The sequence below is a fragment of the Brachyistius frenatus genome, unplaced genomic scaffold, assembly GCF_029030835.1.
Source record: "Brachyistius frenatus isolate BFR_SWC_R1_liver_20210118 unplaced genomic scaffold, ASM2903083v1 Contig_226, whole genome shotgun sequence".
Lineage (NCBI taxonomy): Eukaryota > Metazoa > Chordata > Actinopteri > Embiotocidae > Brachyistius > Brachyistius frenatus.
The window spans coordinates 330,087-351,531 of NW_027210825.1; the positions used below are offsets into that span (position 1 = coordinate 330,087).

A 21,445-nucleotide genomic window follows, 5' to 3' on the forward strand; every position below is an offset into this window, starting at 1 on the left:
CTTTATTAATCCCACTTTTTTTGCGTGGCAAGTTTATAAACGCTTTTAGTGCGGCTGAGTAATCAAATATACTAGGGCATTATAAGAGATATTACAGAAAAGACTGTAAAAAAAAAAAAAAAAAAAAAAAATATATTAATATGATTTAGAAAAATAAATTGATATGATTAGGGGGAAAAAAGTAAAATGAAGTAGGTTAGGTTAGGTTAGGTTATGTTAGGTTAGGTTAGGTTAGGTTAGGTTAGGTTAGGTTAGGTAGTTACTTTATTAATCCCACTTTTTTTTGCGTGGCAAGTTTATAAACGCTTTTAGTGCGGCTGAGTAATCAAATATACTAGGGCATTATAAGAGATATTACAGAAAAGACTAAAAAAAAAGAGAAGAAAAATATATTAATATGATTTAGAAAAATAAATGATTGGGTAGGAGGAAAAAAGTAAAATGAAGTAGGTTAGGATAGGTTAGGTTAGGTTAGGTTAGGTTAGGTTAGGTTAGGTTAGGTTAGGTTAGGTTAGGTTAGGTAGTTACTTTATTAATCCCACTTTTTTTTGCGTGGCAAGTTTATAAACGCTTTTAGTGCGGCTGAGTAATCAAATATACTAGGGCATTATAAGAGATATTACAGAAAAGACTAAAAAAAAAGAGAAGAAAAATATATTAATATGATTTAGAAAAATAAATGATTGGGTAGGGGGAAAAAAAGTCAAATGAAGTAGGTTAGGTTAGGTTAGGTTAGGTTGGGTTAGGTTAATAAAATAGCAGTAAAATAGCAGTAAAAACTATCAAATATAAAATGCACAGTATATACAGTACAGTATATATATCTATATATATTATATACAAACAACCAGGAAACACAGTCAACAGTGTTATTGTTATGTGATGGATTTTGCCAGAGGTGAGTTATTGTTCCTGTCGGCAGGAATGATCTCCTGTATCTGTCCTTGTGACAGCGGAGCTGGAGGAATCTTTTGGAGAAAGTGCTCCGCTGTCCCTGCAGCAGGTGGTGGAGAGGGTGGTCAGGATTAAGTAGATGAAGTAGATGAAAATAAGTTCAACCAGGCAATACAGACTGAAGAGGAGCCTATCATAAAAATCACAGAGCAGTTACAGCACAGGACAAGATATAAATTAATGTTCTAAAACTCTGTGTTGTCTGCACAATTGTGCGAAGACATTTTCCTTTTTTTTCCCCCCATAATTTGAAAGGAAAACGTTGATGTTGAACTGAATGGAATGAAATCGTTCAACAAATACTGTAATTTTTGTGAAGTCAGTGAGACCTTCACCCGATGAAGACTGATAAAAAAAAAATGTTGTGAAATGTCACAGATAAATATATCTGTATACCAGTAGTAGTTACTAAGATTCACAGAAGTTGCTGAAGATGTCAGCTTTGTACATTTAGTGTGAAGAGGACACGTTAACTATTTTAAAAACTGAAAACTTTCCTTTGAAAGCAGTGACCCCTGCTGCCCCACCAGCACTATGACAGAACCAAATATGTTTTCACTGGTTTTCATGAATGAATTGGGCTAAAAAGCTAAAAATAATAATAATAATAATTAAAAATAAATAACATTTGCCTGCTTCTGGAGTGAAAGGAAAAGAGTAGCCCCTTTAATAACTTTTTCTGTTGAATAAATGTTAAATAAAAAAATAATAATACACAGTCAATGGTTTTCAATCATTAATCCAACGTGGTTATATGTATAGGGCTTGTGGTCAGTGTAGTTGCTGTCATTTTTTTTTTTTTTTTATCTCATTCGTCGGAGACTGAGGAACAGCCGATATTTTCGATGCTACCTGAACGCACCACCATTCCAGGTGGCGTTGCCATAGAAACGGGTCTACCGCGTCTCTATTAGTTCAAGCGCTTTCGTACGGCTAAAAAAAACAAACAACAAAAACAAACAAACGAGAGCTAAGCAGAAGTTAACTTTATCATCTTCCTACACAATGGAGACGCCAGAACCCACCGCAAAGAACAACTTGACTGTGACTATATCTGTAACCCTTGGAAATAACCTGGTAAGGTCCATCAACGTCGGTTAAGTGTAGCATTTACCTTTTAGGTAACGTTATCTAATTATAATCTTCCATTGGTTATACATCTGATAATAATGCCAAATATATGCTACTCAAATGTGATTGGTCTTACTTCATTTAATGCAATTTTATATCAAATATGAGGACTCAATGATGGGAAATTAAATAACTGGCATTGGGCAAATAATAATAAAAAAATTAAATTAATTTTTTTTTTTTTTTTTTTAAACTTCCTATGTTGCAGCTGAAGTTGAAAGTTCAGTTTCTTCTCTTTTCAGCATGGAAAAAAGCCCAACAGTTTCCAGAGTGTTGTGCAGGTCGCAATGGGTAGATCGGTGCTGGGAGAGTCGGTCAAGAAGCAGGTCGTGGAGCACCAGATTGACTACAACTTCACCTGCAGCTACCACTGCCCAGATAACGCCCAGGCTGTCAGTGACCTGGCCCACAAACCCATCATACGTGAGTTGACTCTGTCCAATTCAACCGGCAGTTCGTCTGATACTGACGCGTTGGAGCAACTTTGGTTAGTTCATGTTCGTTGCTGCGAATTCCCGTATGTCCAGGAAGGCCTGGAGTTTTCTGTACAGCTCTCATTTTTCACAGGATTGTTTAATGTGAATTTTTGTTGTTGTTGTTGTTGTTGTTGTTGTTGTGGTCAGTGACGGTGATGGAGGTTCTGTCTGAAGAGAAGAAAGTTGAGGCGAAGACGTTGGTGGTGGGCCAAGCTGTGGTCGACCTGCTGCCACTGCTGCAAGGTATATGCACCTATTAGAAATGATGTATTTCTATATTTAAAAAAAAAACAGCTGCTTTCTGTGGAGGTCAGGAGAACAGAAATTGGTTTGAAGGAGCTTTTCTTGCAGAGCAGGACTCTCACTGTTGGGAAATGATTTTTGTCTACGTCCTCAGGTCAGTGCAGCTTCTCATCCACAGTCCTGCTCAATCCATTAGTCAGCCCCTCAGTCAAAGAGTCCCTCCTGGGCTTGAGCCGCAAGGTTGGTTAGTTCATGACTCCACTAATGTAATGTATCATTCAGATATTGTTGAGGGTTAGGGTCATCACCACTATTGATAACAGAGGTCACACTGTCAGTATTTCAGCTGTTTTACTCTACATTTACATTCATGTGTTGACAAAACATCATCAGTTACAGCAACAGAGAAACAGATGTTCAATTAGTGAGTTGTCCAGTCTTTTTTTTAAATTATTTTTTAGAGACAATGATAATCTATGATTCAATTCTTCATGTTAATGGAAAATTATCATCGATTGCATTTAAATTTCAGGCTAATATTGTGTTTAGTATTTTTACAGGGTTTAAAAAGCACTTAGAACTTAAGGAAGAAAAAAAACCTCTGCTAGATTTATTTGGATTCAATATAATGAAACAGTTTACCAATGAAATGTGAATGTGCCTCATCATTTGACCCCTTTAGCAGTCAACCCTGGACGTGTGTGTGAGTGTGTCGGATCCAGTGTTGTCTGAGGCTGAACTGTCAGCCTCCAACCTCCTGACGGTAACCGTGGAGACAGCTTTCTCTCTCCCCGAGTCGTGGATGCTGCCGTCGGGCCATGCCTCCGCTCCCTACACGTACACCGCTGGCCTGGAGGTTCCGCTTAGTGCCGAGGTGGGTTTTACACCGGGTTGGCGGTAGATTGGATCAGCCGGACAGACGCACACTCTAAACTCTGCGCTGTTATTGGTTGTTAAGTGTACAGGACTCTGATCCTTTTTTTCACTGTCAGTCGACTGGTCCCTAACCCTAACCTTAACTGTCCCACAACCTAACAGCCAATCACAGGCAGAGCGCCCCTCCCGGTGATCCAATCTAGCACCAGCGTTTTTGCTGTGAGGCTCTATTACTGAACAGGACCAGTAACAATCACATAGTATTTCTTGTTTTGCCGTCCAAGATTTTTTTTTTTACATAAACCCACACTGCCTCGTTCACTTCAACTTCATATCTGAATGTTTCCAGGATGAAACGGTTTTAACGGTATGACTGTACTATTCCTCCGACTTCCAGCACGATCAGGTGCTGATGTTCTGTGACGGGCTGCTGAAAGCAGGGGGTCAGAGGGAGGACAAGGGCCGGCAGAGGAAGAGGCCCCATCGGACTTTGCTAGTCCCGGGAAACCACTTCCTGCCTGGAACCTTTTTCAAGCCAGAACCCATCAAAGATGAGGACGGTGAGCTGACTGGCTTGGAGGTAAACACAAATGTATCTTACACGTGCACGCTTTATATAAGTTCCTTTGGCTTAGCTACGTTCCAATGATATCAGAAGTATATCGAGCAGATTACGTCATATAAAGACTTAGCGACATGGTCTGAGTGTTCCCACAGGACCAGACGTTTCGTAATGAGGCAGAAACCATGAAGAACAGGGTGAGCTGGGACACAGAGATGCGCTGCTTGCTGGTTGAAGGAGGAACTGCCAGGTCAGCGACACACACACACACACACACACACACACACACACACACACACACACACACACACACACACACACACACACACACACACACACACACACACACACACACACCTCCCACTCCTCTTCTTCAGCACATCTGACCTTCATGCTGCCTGTTTCTGGACTTATAGGAATTTTCTACAAAATAACCACTTTTGAATATTTCGGTACATCGAGTATATTTGACAGTTTGTTTTCCTCATTCAGTGTGTTTCAGTGACAAATGGAAAGGAAATCAGGAAGTCATGGAAAAGTACTTTGATCTTATCACTGGTTTTCCCTCAGGGCCGTGCGATCGGTGTAACAGATGCAGTTCACAGGTTTAATGCTGTGATTGAAAGTAAAATCCCCGTGAAGAGAACCGATCCCTGCAGCAACAAATAAACGCTTAGGCGATAACAATTAGTTCTAGCAACTATTAAGTGAAAATAACAGGTAGACAATACAAAAAGAGAAGGTCACATAGAAAAAAACAATATTAACTTATGTGTATCAATGCTGACTGTGATTTCAGGCTGCAGCAGAGGATCATTCAGAGCAGACTGTGGCCGGTGGAGGTTATGAGGTCATCGACTGCTCTGGCAAAGGTTTGTAATGTTTTGAAGTGTCCTGCGTGCACCGTGTTGACTCTGCAGTGTCAGATCTCAAGCCCCAACCGAACGGAAGAGATTGGGGCGCTTCAAACCAAAGCTAATTTGATACTTTGGTAGAGACTCTTATGGATAGTTTGAATGAAACATATTGAAGGTGTTTATTGTGTTTAACCTTCCACAACCCAAAATTCCACCATTTGTCACCGCCAGAAATTGTAAAAACCTATCGTAGGGTTTTTAAATATCCAACGGTCTTTGACTTTATCATGTCCATCAAACTTTTCCTTTGGACAAATAACCAAATCTGTAGCTCAAATTACTAATATTTGATCACAATCACCTGTCTCATTTCAAATTTGGCCAAAAATAGGCCGTTTGCACGATCCCCAAAAAAATGCTGTGCTCCTTGGTGCAACTTGAAATCCTTGAATGACTCGGACAAAATGATGGTGAATTTTTGACTGAACTGCAGGCAGAAGCACAAAGGAGAGGATGGAGAGCACAGAGAGGAAAAATGCCCAGAGACTCCTTTGGGTTCAGAGGGTTAAAGTTTTGAAAACATGAAGCACAGATACATGACAGACCAGCACGTTCATCCAGTGTGTGTGTGTGTGTGTGTGTGTGTGTGTGTGTGTGTGTGTGTGTGTGTGTGTGTGTGTGTGTGTGTGTGTGTGTAGGTAGCTGTTGAAAACCCAGAGGTCTCCTTCCACGGCATGGCCTTCGTGGACATGGGGCGGCTGCTGTATCCTGGAGTGAAACGCATCCGAGGAGCGTACAGCATACAGCCCTTCACCGAGGCTGAGTTGCTGAACAAGGTCACACAAGATACACACTTCAGTTTTTGTTTGTATATTTATAGTTCTGAGTCTTTTAAGCATCTTATAATCTCTACAAGGACAAACTCTTTTTGGAAGTATGTTTGTCAGCCTCCCTGCTCATATGTTGTAGGTGGTTATATGTCCCTTTATGTCAGTAGATGTATTGTAAATAAAGACTTCACCTAAAAAAAAAAGACTATTAAGTAACCCTCGTACTGGTCCAGTGGTGTGTGTGTACGGTTCAGCCTGTATTAAAGTGAGTTTGTCTCAAAGGCCGAGCAGACTGTCAGCGTGTTAAAGGAGCAGGTCAAGGCAGAAGCCATTCTGGCCAAAGCTGGCGCCGGCCTGACTCCCGGTTCTCACAAGTCAAAAGGAGGGAAGCAGTTGGATGGAGGCAACAAGGGAGCCAAGGACTCCAAGGAGGCCCTTAAAAAGGTCAGACATGTCCCGGTGCTCAGAAGAGGTTGATTAAAGTTGAATTAAGAAGATATACTGTAAGTTTTGAAAGTTTTCCAACACGAGTCAAGCCCAGTGGTTTCTGTTTACCTCTCATACAATTGACACGATTAATCTGTTTGTTTCTTTCATGCCAGCAAGCAGCCATTCAAAGCAAGATGTTTGTAAATGACGGCCCTGCCGAGAACCTGCATGAACCTGAGCTGCAGGTCAATGTGGAGGGAAACGTAAGCTCCCACTGAACAGCAACACAAACACAACAGACATCGTTTACTGGAAAATGCGGCTCCATGGTCAGATACAGTGAGAGCAGAACACTTCTACTGTACATACTTCATACTATAATCTATAAACTGATATCCAGTGTTTGTGGCATTTTAACACCTCCCCTCTGTTAATGATAGCTGTACGTGGAGGCCAGAACCTACATTATCATCGAGGTAGCCTTGGAGAAACCACTGGTGCCTCAAACATCTCCAGAAGAGCTGGAAAGAAGGTGAAAGTTATTAAAATTTGAGAGAAATGTTCACTTCTGAAGTCATTAACATGAACTCTGATATGACAAACTCTCGGCCCTTTATAGTCGTCGTCCCCCCCCTCCCCTTTGAGTTTAAGACTTCTGTGGAGCACAACTGAGTGCGAGTGTGTCTCTTTTTCATTGCAGGGTGAAGGCACTGATCCCTCCCAGACCTCCGCTGCCACCGGGTCCTAGCAGAGCAGAAAGAGTAAAGCATATACACACAGTCTCACACACACGCACACACACGCACGCACACACACACACACACACGCACGGTGAACCACACAACTGTACCAGAGAGTTGCTGACTTGCCGACTTCTGTCCCGGCAGGCGGTGCTGGACTTCCACAGGCAGGTCGGCAACACGGTGAGCCGTGTCTCGGAGCAGTACGAGGAATTGTTCGGAGCGAGTTGCCAGCCGCCACAAGACTGCAGCCGGGAGCAGATGAGGATTCAGCTGATGGGAGCGCTTAATGTTTCGGGGAGATATTTTACTTTCAAAGAACAGATGAAGGTCAGAACAAACTGGAACACTTCGCTGGTGGATGGAGGAAACATGCAGGGATGCTTTTCTTTAGATTGAGTCGTAAATCGGTCTGTCACTATTTTACACACTAATTTGTGTGTGTGTGTGTGTGTGTGTGTGTGTGTGTGTGTGTGTGTGTGTGTGTGTGTGTGTGTGTGTGTGTGTGTGTGTGTGTGTGTGTGTGTGTGTGTGTGTTTCTGTTGTGTAGCATGCAGTGGTGAGGATTGTACGTGACAAGATGCAGCGGACTGACCCATTCACTGATCCTCAGGAGGTAAAGACGTTTGTCAGCAAGCTCTACGTCTACCTGGTGGATGAGATGCAGATAGCTCTCAGCAAGGTAACACACACACACACACACACACACACACACACACACACACACACACACACACACACACACACACACACACACACACACACACACACACACACACACACACACACACACACTCATGTCTGGCCATATTTGAGGACATCTGACTTTTTTTTTATAATCTTCATTTTTATCCTCTCCTTTTCACCAGATTTATTCCGATGACGTTGATGAAGATCCCCCAAATGAAATCCAGTTAAGTTCTTCTCAGCTCAAACATTTTGGCAGAGAGGCACAGCTTACTGGGGATTATCAGCAGGCTGCTCAATACTATCAAGAGGTACAATAACAATGCTCACCCTTCCTAATAACTTCATCTCTTTTCTCAAAATAAAGGAAAATAACTCACTGAAAATCTTTTTTTTTTTTTTTTTGTTTGACCATAAGTATATAAAGATTTATAAGAATAAAACAGCAGAGTTGACAGCAAGTAAATCGACCTATAAATCAAAATGTGTGCTTGTCAGTGATTTATTGATTTGCTGTGTCATACATACTTTATAGTCATGTTTGTCGATCGTTCTCGGGGCATATCAGTGTTCGTGTGTATACGTGTGTTCGTTGCAGCAGCGATTAATTGTCATCTCAATGCAGATGATCACTCTGGCTGGTAAAAGAACTAAAGTGGCCGCTGACATTTAGTATTTTGTTCTCCTGCAGCTCGTGGTGAGGAACCCCACCGAGCCCTCCCACAAGTTTGAGTTGGGGAGCCTGTACATGCTGACCGGAGACTACTTGAAGGCCAAAGAGTGTTTCCATGACGCCGTCTCCATCCAGCAAGCGCACAAACCCAGGTTAGACATGCTGCAGTTACACGACAAACATAAAATATATTTAAAAAAAAAAAAAAAAAGTTTACCTCAACATTTCTTTTAAAGTTTTCATTTAAGAGAAATTTTTATTTTATTTTATCCATTGCACTGTAGTTTAATTTTATTGTATTTTATTTGTACATACTGTACATTTTTTACATTTTTATATTTTATATTTGTACTACCTCTCTTGTATTCTGTCATTTTTATTGCTTTTACCCTTTATTCTTCTATTCCCTGCTGCTGTAACGAAAAGATTCCCCCTTGCGGGATCAATAAAGCATATATATCTATATATATATCATATCTATTTCTACCTCAACAAGTGATTCCTGCTTTGAAGGGCTTCATGAGATTTTATTAAAGGAGAGCCAGGAGCTCAGCACTAAATCCTGAGTGTAGAATATTTTTATTTATTCATTCCTGATTCATCATTTATTCATCATTGATAGTTCAATAGTTTCATATTTCATATTTTCATATAGTAGTTAACAACATTAAAAGTTAAACACAAAACTCACTAACTTTACTTCCTGTCTCCGTGATCTTCACCACCACCTCCTTGGCTGTAATTAGGAATGTAAAAATCCCTTCGCCATTTAATTCTGCGTGACACTACAGTATAAATTTGTGAGACCACCAATACAGTCACCTTCCCTTTTATATTGTAAGGTGACTCCTCGGAAACATGTAATCAGATCATCTGCTGTAAAAATGTGAATTTGGAAGTGAAGACCTGCTCGTCTGCATCCTCTGATCTCTTCAGCCTGATGATGTGCGGTGTCGTGGCAGTGATGTTGGAGCGTTACAAGGAGGCCCAGATCTTCCTGGAGCGAGCCGTCAGCATTGACCCGCCCGGTGTGACGGCCTGGACGCTGCTGGGTGAGATGAAAGTCTGTCTTCCTCCTCACCTGCTGTTTAACACACAAGGCTGCTGCTGCCAGCACTCAGGGCTGCTAGTACCCCCAAAGTGACGGAAGCTCCCCAATGACACGAGACACTTTGGTTGATACACGTATTAAATCAGTTAATAGCTTAATATTGTTGTATTCTAAATTTAAAAACAGTGACATTGCACGTACTAGAGTTTCAATGCTTTTTGGAAGGCGAGTAAATTTCTCTTTAAAAAGTCGTAAATCTATTAGTCTGGTTTCAGCACATTGTTTTAATCATTCAAATGCAGTTTTTCTGGCTTTTTACTCAAAAGAAATACCTGATAATGAACTAAAAGGACAATATAAAATATAATTTATTAGAAATCAGTTAATTAAAGCTATTAACATAAACTAAATCTGTATAAAAACATTCAGATCAACCCTAAATGCCCCAGAGCAGGAAAGCAGGAGTAATGAATACTGGGAAATGTGAAGTACAATCTTATTTCACATTTCTGTTGTCCAGGTTTGCTCCATGAGTACCAGAATGAATCCTTCCTGGCGGAGAAGGCTTTCCTGGAGGCCGAAAGGCTGCTGAGGGCCGACGAAGCGAAGAAGCAAATAGAGAGAGAGGAGCAGAATAAAGATAAAAACGAGAAGAAAAAGATCCAGCAGCAGCAGCAGGAGAGAGAGGAGGAGAAGGCAGCCACACCTGCTCAGTCTCCCACTGATAAGACAGGTGAAGTGCAGCAGGAGGAAAAGCTCTCGCATAAGATAACAAATGTATATATACGATGGTCGGATGTGAATATCAGTCTGTGCACAGTGAAGATGGATTCTGCTGCCAAGACTACCTGCTGAGACTTTGAGTGCACTTTAACCTGAAGTGCGTGTGGCAGTGGGTATGGACCCTGATCATGTTGCTGTGTTTGTTCTCCCGGACCCAGAGTTTGCTGACAAGGACTCAGAGCAGCACAAAGAGCCTCCGGCACCGAGCGTCTGCTCCATATCAGCTCCACCTGAACTCACCTCCACTATTTACACACAGACGGCCCAGTTCTTGCTGCAGAACAATGCCCTGCAGGTAGAAACACACACAAACAAACAAACTACGAAGGACAGCACAAATCATTTTGTTCGGTGTGTTATGGGGCACAAGTGATTTATGGCCATCAACATCTGGAAAATGAAACGTGTTTTCGGAAAGTCAGATAGTGTAAATTTAGTTTTCGTTTCAGTTTTTTTTTTTTTTTATGTATATATATATATACACACTACAATTTTTATTGAAATTGCCATGCTAAAGTTAACAATGGATGTCTCAATCTAAAATTTTAAATTATCAGTCAAGCTCAACAGGTGACTGTGTTTTGTCGTCAGATGGCAGAACACGCTTTGTCCCAGGACCTGCTGTGTTCAGATGGAAGTTACAGTGTCTCCTACCTCCTTCACCTGGCCCAGTTGCAGCTGCTCAAAGCCGACTACTGCAGTGCTGCCGCCAGCCTCAAAGAGGCGCTGTTTCAAAGCAATCAGGTACTCGCACTCACTAAGTATCAGGAGTTCTGCATGTGTGTTTTGGTGTCTCTGACGTCCACAGTTTGTGATTTATCACATTTTAAACTGCAGTGAAGACACAAACTGTGTTGGATACATGCAATTATTTCACCTCTGTGCTGTTTGTTTGCAGCAAATATATAACTGACTGACCTGATGACATGAATTTGAATATGTTGCGTAATTTCTTAAATCATTATTTACACCAGCATTGACTTCAACGGCTGAAGAGGTGCACACCGACAAACAGGATTTATATTTCCCAGCAGCAGTGTTTACCAGCACATGCATTAAATACCATCCACTGTGCAGATGAATAGAATAATTATAGGATTAAAAAACGTTATAAATTCCAAGCAATCTGTTTTGGAGGTTACATTTACTGAGGATATAAAGCAGCTTCCTTCTTTATTGCCTTTAACTGCTTTATTATGTATGAGATGATTCTCCTGTGCTGCCTTGAGCTTATGTTTGAAATATTTCAGGAGGAAATTAAAGAGGATGAAGCTGTAAAGTTTCCTTTTAATGCCTCAGCGCTCCTCAGCAAAAACCTGGAGGTTTTCTTGGTAATTCAACAATATTATAGGCTAATATTGTGGCCATTGTAATGTTAAAACGTCCCTCCTTCGAAATGATTTTTTTTGTTTCATTTGTGGGAAGTCACTAAACACAACACATAACATATTTAGAGCACATTGGTGTTAAAAACAGCCAAAACACAACGCAGCAGTTCAACGGCAACAAATCAAAAGCGAGCTTATTAATAATTCAGGAGTTCCACCAAACCTTGTGACTAAACTTCGCCTGAGTTCAGTATTAACGCGTTGTCATCACTCAGTGCAGCATTAAGAGCGATTAAACGAGCTCCTCTACTGACCACTAACCTGTGCTGTCCACGCTGTGAGCAGGATGCAGATGTGTGGGCTTTGAACGGTCACTGTCACTTCCTGCAAGGGGCGTTCGCTGAAGCCCAAGAGAGCTACGAGTGGAGCCAGAACTTCCTGCAGCGGCCGGCGGACTTTCACCTCGTCCTCCTGCGCCTGGGATCCATCTACCTCCTGCGGGGGAAGGTCGGATATTGAGACGGGCATCGTGACAGTTTACTCGCGTATCTGCCGAAGAGTCATCAAATGAGATTTTATCTTGTCGTTCTACCAGCAAAGAATTTGTGGCTCCCACATGGAGTTCTTGGAAAAACTGGAAACGGTTTCTAAAAACAGTAAAATAGGCCAAACTTTTATGAGAAACAGTTGGCTTTTCTGGAAAACTTTTGATATGCAGCACATTTATGATCGAGTCGGTGTTAACTATGTCTCTTAAAGAGCGTTGTGCTGTGGAAACCAGGCTAAAGTCACACTTATTATCATTAAATTTAAAGCATTTTAAAGATTATAGTTACAAAACCTCTTAAAAGACACTAACTTCAAGAGTGTAACTGATATTCTGATTTTTTTTTTTTTGTTTTTTTACCTTTCAGTTTGACCAAGCCAAAGTCACGTACCTGCAGGCTTGTGAGCAGGCTCCATCCTGCCTGACCTGGCTGGGCCTGGGCATCGCCTGTTACCGGGTAAAACTCCACCTCTTTCTCTGCAATCGTAATGGGAGTAATTGAAGCTGAACTATTTAACAGCCCCATAAATAAAAACGTAGATGTGATGGCTCAAGTACCTGAAAAGTCCGGTGGGGTCGGAGGGTTTACGTGCGTGCAAATCAAAGTTGTTTATAGAGACATATTTTCTAAGTAAGTGAGCCGTGTGTGTGTGTGTGTGTGTGTGTGTGTGTGTGTGTAGCTGGAAGAGCTGCATGTTGCTGAGGAGGTTTTGACTGAGGCCAACCATGTGGACAACCAGAATGCAGAGGTGTGGGCTTACCTGTCTCTCGTCTGCCTCAGGGTGAGTATTTACATCAATCTGGAAACACACTGAACGTGTCCCAGCTCAAGCTCGGCCTCAATGGAACATTTACATTTCAAGCCAGTTCGTTCTTTTGAAAACAAAAACTGAATTTCCCCACCGTGGGATCAATAAAGTCCAAATCTAATCTAAAAACCAAAAATGTAGCTTTTCTTGAGCCAGACGTCAGAGCGTAGCTAGTGCATCTTGGGTAAACATTCGATTCCATGAATGCCAGCAGAGGTAACTAGATAGGAGCTATGGTAAGGTTGAGGTCAGGTTAAGCATCGTAAGAAACAACTGGTACGGGTGAGGGAACGAGGGCAGCTCTAGGCTAAACAGACTTCACTTCTACCAGAATCTGCTCCGAAGCTTTGGATCTTGAGGCGAGCAGGTATCCCTCGGCCCATCGTGCTGTACAACGCTTCGTCCGGCAGGTCCACTGAAAGACGAACATGTGTTTGCCCGAACATGCCTCTGAACCGAGACGTAGTTAAACACGGGTTGTCTTTTTGTTTGTCTACAACTGAATTAATCATCGGATGAACCTTTTGTTTGCAGTCTGGCAGAGAAGAAGAAGGAGAGCTGTTTTATAAATATGCAATGAAGGTGAGTAAGAGTGGTGTTTTTAGCAGTCATGGGGATTTTAAAGTAGGGCTGGGACTGATATTCGTTGTGCAAGATTATATAATGCAGAGAAATCTGTATTTAAAAACTCTTTTCCAGTGAGCAAGCAAACCTACAATTTCCTCTTTTTTTTTTCTCCTGTGTTAAAGACAAAACTCACCGAAAATAAAAGCTTCATGAGTTCTCAGTAGCATTTGATAGCTTCAGAGAAAATAAGAGATTTTTTTTTTTTCATATTACAAAATGAATCGAGGCCTTTGTATTTATCATTGATTTTGTCATTCATTTTCACATCAAGAAACGTCCTTTTCTCTTTTCTTGGCTTCCAGTACAACCTGCAGAAGGAGTTACTCCTCACAGAGCTCAGTGAGCTGAAGCATCAGCACCGCCTCAGTCATCTGAGGTCATGCTTCGAAAACAGCTGCTGAAGCACAGGACTGAAATATCACGAGACCACGTACACGCACACACACACACAGCATCTTAAATGACACTTTATTGTATTCTAAGCATGTGCGCTGTATTAAAAATGAAACACAGCCACTTCGGACGTACACGACGACCCCCGAGCTTACAACTGTTCGATGTTAACATGATAAATAAACTCGGAGCAACACATATAGTCTCAAATGTATATAAAACAACGGCAACACAATATATTTTTTAAAAATGGACGGCAACAACAAAAGAAAAGAAAGAGGGCATGTGGTGACAGGTATCAACAGGATATATATATATATATATATATATATATATATAAAAAGAAAGAAAGAAACATCTCACTTTTCATGTCATTTTTACCGTTTGAACAGGAAAACGATCCTCGTGAGACGACCTGGCCTTGTTGTTCTATGACAGATTTTGGCACAATCCTCCCTGCTCTGAAAGGAAATGTTTCTGTATGTTGAATATAATGTTTCAACCTGTCAAACTGATCCTATAACGCATGTTCTACAAGAAAAAAAAAACTAAACAAAACAAACATTGTAGACCCGAATGTATTTTTAATTTGGAAAGTGGAGGTCCCAAAAGCAAAATGGCATTGTGATCGGAAATGCACTCAAAATCCATTTCCTTTACCTTTTCAAATAAGCTATATTAAATTGGCCGGGTGTTTTGCTTCGTATGGGTTTCCCTTGAAACACACCGCATGGGCAGCTGTTGTTCCGCGTACGTTAGCTGTGGCCTCCGTGGCGTCGTCCGATCTCCAGCGATCGGCAGCGAGATCACGACCTGGCGCGGGCAAAGATGTCTCGCAGCCACGGCGAGTCCTCGTAGAGGCGAGGGTCACCCAGATACTCCGCCGTCCTCTTGTAGAAGTAGTAGTAGAACACGGAGGCTGTGAATGGGAAAATAGTATACGTTTTAAAGTCCAAAAACAAGAAATCATACAGAAAACAACACTTTTAATCAATTTCAAAAGAGTAGCATAAAAGATACTAGATTTTGGCTGGTAAAAACTAATGACCCAAGGCTTACCTTATTACAAGTACTAACACTATATATATATATATATATATATCTGCCTTCACAATATGCTTTCTGTCCATAAGAAAATCCTCCCACCGCATCACCAGCGCAGTTTTCAGTACTTTGAATTTGCTAACGAGAAGTTGCCGTTGAATCTTCAATGCAGTTTGGTTGTTCCGATTTCAATTTTCCACTTAAACAGTTTACTACAGATCAAACCTCCCTTGTATTACTGCAAAAGCTCCATGCAGCTGCTGCAGTTTGTTACAGTACCGTTATTAAAATCAACTTCTGATTTTGATGATTTGTAACGCGACGCACACTTCCTTGAAACCAAACTCCAAAATCTGAATAGTGAGCTTTTAATGTGTAGAAGGTTGTTGCACGTAAGCAGAGTGAGAAAAAGTGTTGATATATTGATGAACCTCTGTGGCCCTTTTTTTTTTAAATTTTTTGTTTTATTTGTGTTGCCATTTTGAGGTGAGCGACTCTCCCGGTATGACTTTGCTTTTCGATCGTGTTTTACTTCAGAGAGTCACGCGATTGTCGTCGGATGTTGGAATTACAAAACGGAGAAATGTAAAAAAAAAAAAAATCCCCGTCAGCATTTAAAACTAAACGTGATCATTAAAAGTTCAACTCGGCCCCGCAGAGTCACCATGAAAGTGTTTTGTTTTGGGGTTTTGTAAACCGGTGAGTCAACGCTCAACCAGACCCCGGGTCTTAAGTAGCAGACAAAACAAGGCAACAGTACGTTCAGTCAGGATCGCCCGCAGAGAACAACATCAGCTAGACAATTAATCCTTTTATCCACTTAGGAGCTTATACGTGTATGAAAATCACACCCACACGGTGATGTGATATCGGAGCCCGTCGGGGGAGGAGGGACTAACCCACTCGCCAGCAGGTCTCTGACCGTCAGTGACCTTCTTCAAAGCAGAAAAGACGAGAGCGAGAACCACGCCGTAGTCGTGTTTTTCTGTGTAAAAATCGCTGACAAGTGAATAATAAGATCGAGAGAATTATTTGACTGGATTGACAGAAGAAGTCAATTCTCCCTCATCGTTCTGCTGCACTTCCCGTAAACGGAACACCTCAAATATAAATATAATTTTCATCTGTTGGCCGACATCTGTTTGTGAATGCAGGTGAATATAGTAGCTGTAGATTGAACTTTTTGTTTTCTTTGACGGCCTTTGCTGTTTGGATGAGATACAAACATTCAAAATAAACACGTATACATTCGGTGGTAAAAAAAAAAAAAACACGTGCCATCTTACCGGTTCTCTGGAACACAAACAGCACCTGAATGCCGTCCGTCCAAATAAATTTGTTGGTGTTCAACCAACGCAGATTCTGCAAAGAATATAAAAGAAACGGGATGCTTGATAGATTGTACTAAAACTACACTTATGGGAAATTAATACAAGATGCGGTATTTGAGGGCCTTGAAATAAAGATTTCTTGGTCATTCAACAGTCTTATCTGGTTATTCTGTCTGTCACACTAAAACCAAAAATTTCCTTAAATATTTTTCATCCTTAAAAGTGACATTTTTCAATAATGTCCGGTCAGCATTTCATTTAAATGGAACCACAGCGTAAAGGCAGTTAAAAAAAAAAAAACAATTTTTATATATTAAAATCTATTTGGATTTGTCTGCTGAAGAAAAAAAAAGTAGCACACAGAGACAAAAAGGCTTTAATTTACTGTATTGTTGCGGACTTGTGTGCTTCCCTACCATAAGCCAAGAATGGAGAATGATACTGAAGGTCAGGTAGAGAGCAGAGAGCATTAGCAGGGCTCTAAATCGCTCCAACAATATGGCGACCAGGCCAACCTGGAACACGTAGGTGTTAAACAGCATCAACAGAATGATGATCAGGTTAAACAGGATGGCGATGTCCTGGATACTGTCGGAGAAATGCAATAAAAGGGACGAGAAAAGGAAAAGGTGTGAGAGCAGCAGAGACGAAGAAGACGAGAACAGGAAAAAAAAAAAAAAAAAAAACGATTTGATTTTGTCGTTTTGAAATCACTTCATTCCGACAACTCGGATAACTCTGCACGTCTCGACTTACATGAAAAGCACCAGCTGGATGGTCGGTTCGGTCCTCAGCAGCTCGCTGAAGGAGTTGACGAACAGGTCGAAGGAGAGCAGGCTGAGCTGGATGAGCAGCACCAGCGAGTAGTTGCTGGTCTGGAGCGTCTCCGGCCCGAAGGCCGGGCGCCCGGGCGGACTGTGGTTCCACTGTGGATCCAAGGCTGCGGGACGCTCTCACACGCGCTGCATAGAAACATCAATCTGCGCGACTACAGCTCGAGCTCCGGCTTCAGTGCTCCATTTCCCGCCGCTCGAAGGAGTCCTGTTTTACGCGGGAGCAAACGAAGTCCTCTCGGAAAGCGACGCGGAATCGGGTTCGGGGACGAGCTGCCGGGAGGCCGCAGACCCGGACATGTCACGGCTCCGCCATGCGCCGGCGTGGCTTCAGCTCGGACCCTCGCGTCAAAACCGGCGAGACGTCGGCGTCGAGGCGGAAGCAGCGGGGATCCTGCGGAAGGAGACACGAGACGCATTTTGACTCCTATTCGGAGTCTCGATTCGAAACGAGCTCGTCCGAACGCTCCCGTTCCGACAGCCCGACGCGAACGCTGGACCTCATTTAGCTGCAAACGTTTCGCCCCGATTGACGACTCGGGACCTGGACGACCCAATCGCCCTGGTGAATCGCGCCTCTGAATCGTGGAGGGAGGAGCGACTGGTGCTTCCGGCAGCAACGTGCGCAACAGCGACACGCGTATGAGTAACTCTGGACGTCTCTTGAGGAAGTCCCAATCTTCTGGTGTCGATACAAGCAGCACGTATTTACTGATGAGTCAGTTCGCCTGAATCAGACAGACAGACATGTATCGTTTAACCTTCTTTTTTTTGTTTTCTATCTGTGCAGATGGTCTGGATACACATCTGAGATTGCTGCCTCTCACTTGTTGTTGTTGTTAAGTTCTGTTTACTTTCTGCTCAGAAAAATCAAAGCTGACTGTTTTCTGTTCCGTCATCAGTGATCCAGACAGCGAGTCTGTTAAAGGAAGTCCTGCTGAATTTCTAAAGGGCTTTTTTTTTTCCCCCCCCCCCAGCCCTGAGGTCATCATATCGACGTGGCTCTCTGGGCCTCTCGGAAAAGAGTCTCAAAACAACTGACAAACTAAATCCACAACAACACGTATGGCTCGAGGCCAAATGAAGGTCAAACTTAACATTACAAATAACTCCCCGCCGGGCTGTTTAAACATGACGTCACCGCTTACGAAAACGACTTCTCATCCATCCCATGATGAGAAATACCCCCCCCCCTCCCCTCCCCCTCTCTCTCTCGTTTGTTGTTGACTGAATGGGGAAAGCCGGTCCTCCTTTCACCGCCGTGGCCGCCCTCTCTGCGCATTAGTCGGAGCGGCCACCGCGTAAACCTTTTTGCCGTGGCTCCTCGGGCATCTCGCGAGGCCACGACCACTACCCCCGGGCAGGATCCTTCGCAAACCGACGCCCGGTAGATCTTCTTATGAGCCCGTATTTATAGCTCGGCACGGCCGCGGCAGGTGTGAGGAAGATTAGGTGCTGCGACTAAACACTGGACCGTCGACCGGGAGGTTACTTACTCTTGAAAGCTGTCCCATTGAGACTCTGGGTTACCGGCAAAAACGGGCGGATAAGTAACGGATACGAGACCAAAAGAGAGGAAGAAAAAAAAAAAACAAATATTACCCGGCTTGTAAGTTCAAATGTTAAGTCGACGTTTTCCTAGTGCTGGGACACAATAAACAATGAACAGTCATCAACTTCCACTCTTTTTTAAACAAAGTTAAATAAATTTAAAAAAAATTAATAAAAAATAAATAAAAAAAAGGCATCAGCTTGTGAGATATTGAGTTTTCTTGTATCTAAAAAAAAAAAAAAAAAAAAAGCGTAATTTAAAGAGGCCTGCGCTGTTGCCAAGTGCGCTCCCAGCTTGCGCTTCTTTAGCGCCGCACTCCTTAATCTTCTTAGTAATTGCTTCTTTACTCGACAGAGACGCGACACATTATACACCCCCCCCCCCCCTCCGTTTACCGTTCAAGAATATCAGCTGCTTACCGTCAAAGTGCTGCCAAAAACCACCAACCTGCGAGATGAAGGAGGATCTCAAAAGGCTCTCCTCTCGCCAAACGATACGCGAGGCTACAAACAAGCACAGCAGACTTGACAGCTTGTGTCCCGGTAACAGAAATCCCTTCACGTCACCTAATAGACTGGCACGAGTTGTTGTTTTGTTTTTTTTCCTCTATTCAAGATGACGGTAATGCTTCCAGTAAAGATAACTGGAGTCAAGCCAGAAAGAAACATGTTGTCATCTAGTGGTGGAGCCGTATTACTGCACCGATAACCCGCAGAAGAAAGTACAGTACTGTACACCCATCTGCCACAACGTTAAAAAAAAAAAAAAAAAAAAAAAGCCGAAGCGCAAAGCAAAAGCCCTGCTGTGAATCTTCCCTTAATGAGAATGACAATGTTCGGTTGTTAAATGTTTGGTGGTCATTTCAGAGAGTGTAATTTGAGTTGCTGCCTCTCGATTACGCTCAAAGGTGTTCCTAATATTTTGAACCCTCCTATTTCAACGCGTTAAGTCGACAACATATTTGTAACAGCTCTGTGTAATTTAGTACAGTTGGAATTACAGTGGTCAAAAGGAGCATTCAAATAAAAATCAAGAGCTCTTCAATCAGACTGAATAACAACTGAACATTAGGATCCTCGTCGAGGAGGATTTTTCGCTGGACATTATAGTTATACTTAACACTTCATGTGTGTACTTATACATTATACTTCGTGCTCCGTGGTGTCGTTGTAAGTAGAAGTAAGTTAAATATATTTGTGCAGCACTTTTCGCAGATATAAAGCCAGAAAGTGGTTTATGTCAACAAAGCAGCGGATTCTACAGCTGCAACAAACAAACGAGGACGCAGACACGAGAACAAGTCCAAAAGCTCTTAACACAGGTACAGAAATAAGAAATAAGCCCATAAAAGGTCATAAAAAAAGAGTTTGACAGCTACATTGATTAAACAAATTTTTACACAATTGCTTAATAAATCCAAATTGCCGGAACCAGATGTAACCAAACTTGGTGCACATATTCGGATTCTCCATCGAAGCTTCGGTGAGCAGTCTCGAGATGTTTTGACTCTAGGGGGCGCTACAAACACAACAAGTTTTTTTACCTCGTCATTCGCTGCACGTATTTGTACGAAATCTGGGTGACGCTTCGAGTCTCGCCGCAGGTGAGAGGCGGGGCTTAAAACCAAAATAAAAATACACAATGCACGCACACTAATACCCAACCAAAACACCAACAAGAAAACAACATTTATTTAAAAAAACCAATATAACCTAAATACTCCAAAAAAAAGACAACTAATAAAGAACAAAAGCAGCAACATAAACGCAAAAACAAATAGTACAAACACAAAAAAAAGGTAATATTGAACGTTAAAGTACCATAACCCCTAAAGGGTCACGGGTCATATGTAGACCGCATCGGTCCTGGTCCAGATCTAAAACTACTATACTTAGACAGGTCAAACCTGGACTAGATCATCATAAACTGTGTCGCTCAGACCTCAAAGTCATTTACCTTCAACCTGCCCAGTTAAACGCTGATTTGAAAGCTACGAATGAGAAGCTGACTTCATTCCTTGTTTTTTTTTGTTTTTTTTACAATTACGGCCGGGACACATTCGTTTTTAATGGTTGTAACACATACTGTCATAGAAACATCGCAAATTCAAATAGTAACATCTATCCAAACAATAACCGATATAACCCCAGCTTCACAAAAAAATGATATAAACCAGAAAAGAAATAACTTAAATGATCCTCAAGTCAAAGCCAAGAGGTAAGATAAACAATTACAACATCAGTAGAACTCAGACTCTGTTGGTTATTTGTGAACTGAGAAAATTATAACATAATATTTACCCAAATCTGTTCAACTTGGACGCTCATAAGAGTTTATTGATCAGACAGGATTATTTGGTTGGGACACAATCGTTGTGGTCCAGTCACTAAGGCTTCAAACAAACATGCAGAATATTAAGTGGTACTTTCTTAAGAAAAGGGTAGAAAACTGTAAAAAAAATAAAGAAAAAAACTGTAGCAAGTGTGACTAAAATATTGACTGGTCTATATATGCTTCTGTCGTTTATTGTCTGTGTTCTGTTTACCATTTTGTCATTGTCACTTTAGTTAAGCTCTAAATGTATTGCTCATAGATTTTATTTTTGTTTGTATGTTTTTTTTATGGTAATACTTACACTTGACCCGTCTTTAATCATGCTGTGTTGAACCTTGTGCTCCGTTCTGTTCCT

The 21,445-nt window shown here is 41.9% G+C and overlaps 2 protein-coding genes across 2 annotated transcripts; one reads left to right on the plus strand and one right to left on the minus strand.

Moving 5' to 3' along the window:
* The first annotated feature begins 1,746 nt into the window (after positions 1 to 1,746).
* On the plus strand, positions 1,747 to 14,323 carry cfap70 (cilia and flagella associated protein 70). The gene is made up of 26 exons (XM_069719870.1): positions 1,747 to 2,031; positions 2,328 to 2,508; positions 2,709 to 2,804; positions 2,959 to 3,044; positions 3,487 to 3,678; positions 4,078 to 4,260; positions 4,398 to 4,492; positions 5,042 to 5,114; positions 5,798 to 5,935; positions 6,212 to 6,373; positions 6,532 to 6,621; positions 6,799 to 6,890; positions 7,059 to 7,119; positions 7,246 to 7,428; positions 7,649 to 7,780; positions 7,968 to 8,096; positions 8,477 to 8,610; positions 9,395 to 9,510; positions 10,030 to 10,242; positions 10,451 to 10,587; positions 10,884 to 11,036; positions 11,966 to 12,127; positions 12,535 to 12,624; positions 12,848 to 12,949; positions 13,511 to 13,558; positions 13,906 to 14,323. The coding sequence occupies exons 1-26, from the start codon at positions 1,960 to 1,962 to the stop codon at positions 14,002 to 14,004; spliced, it is 3,219 nt and encodes a 1,072-aa protein (XP_069575971.1). The 5' UTR covers positions 1,747 to 1,959; the 3' UTR covers positions 14,005 to 14,323.
* On the minus strand, positions 14,053 to 17,213 carry LOC138633551 (transmembrane protein 138-like). Its single transcript, XM_069719869.1, has 4 exons — positions 17,128 to 17,213; positions 16,788 to 16,959; positions 16,327 to 16,402; positions 14,053 to 14,915 (listed from the first exon to the last, which is right to left on the minus strand). Exons 2-4 carry the CDS (start codon positions 16,911 to 16,913, stop codon positions 14,803 to 14,805), a joined length of 315 nt encoding a protein of 104 aa, XP_069575970.1. The 5' UTR covers positions 16,914 to 16,959; positions 17,128 to 17,213; the 3' UTR covers positions 14,053 to 14,802.
* Positions 17,214 to 21,445: the final 4,232 nt, after the last annotated feature.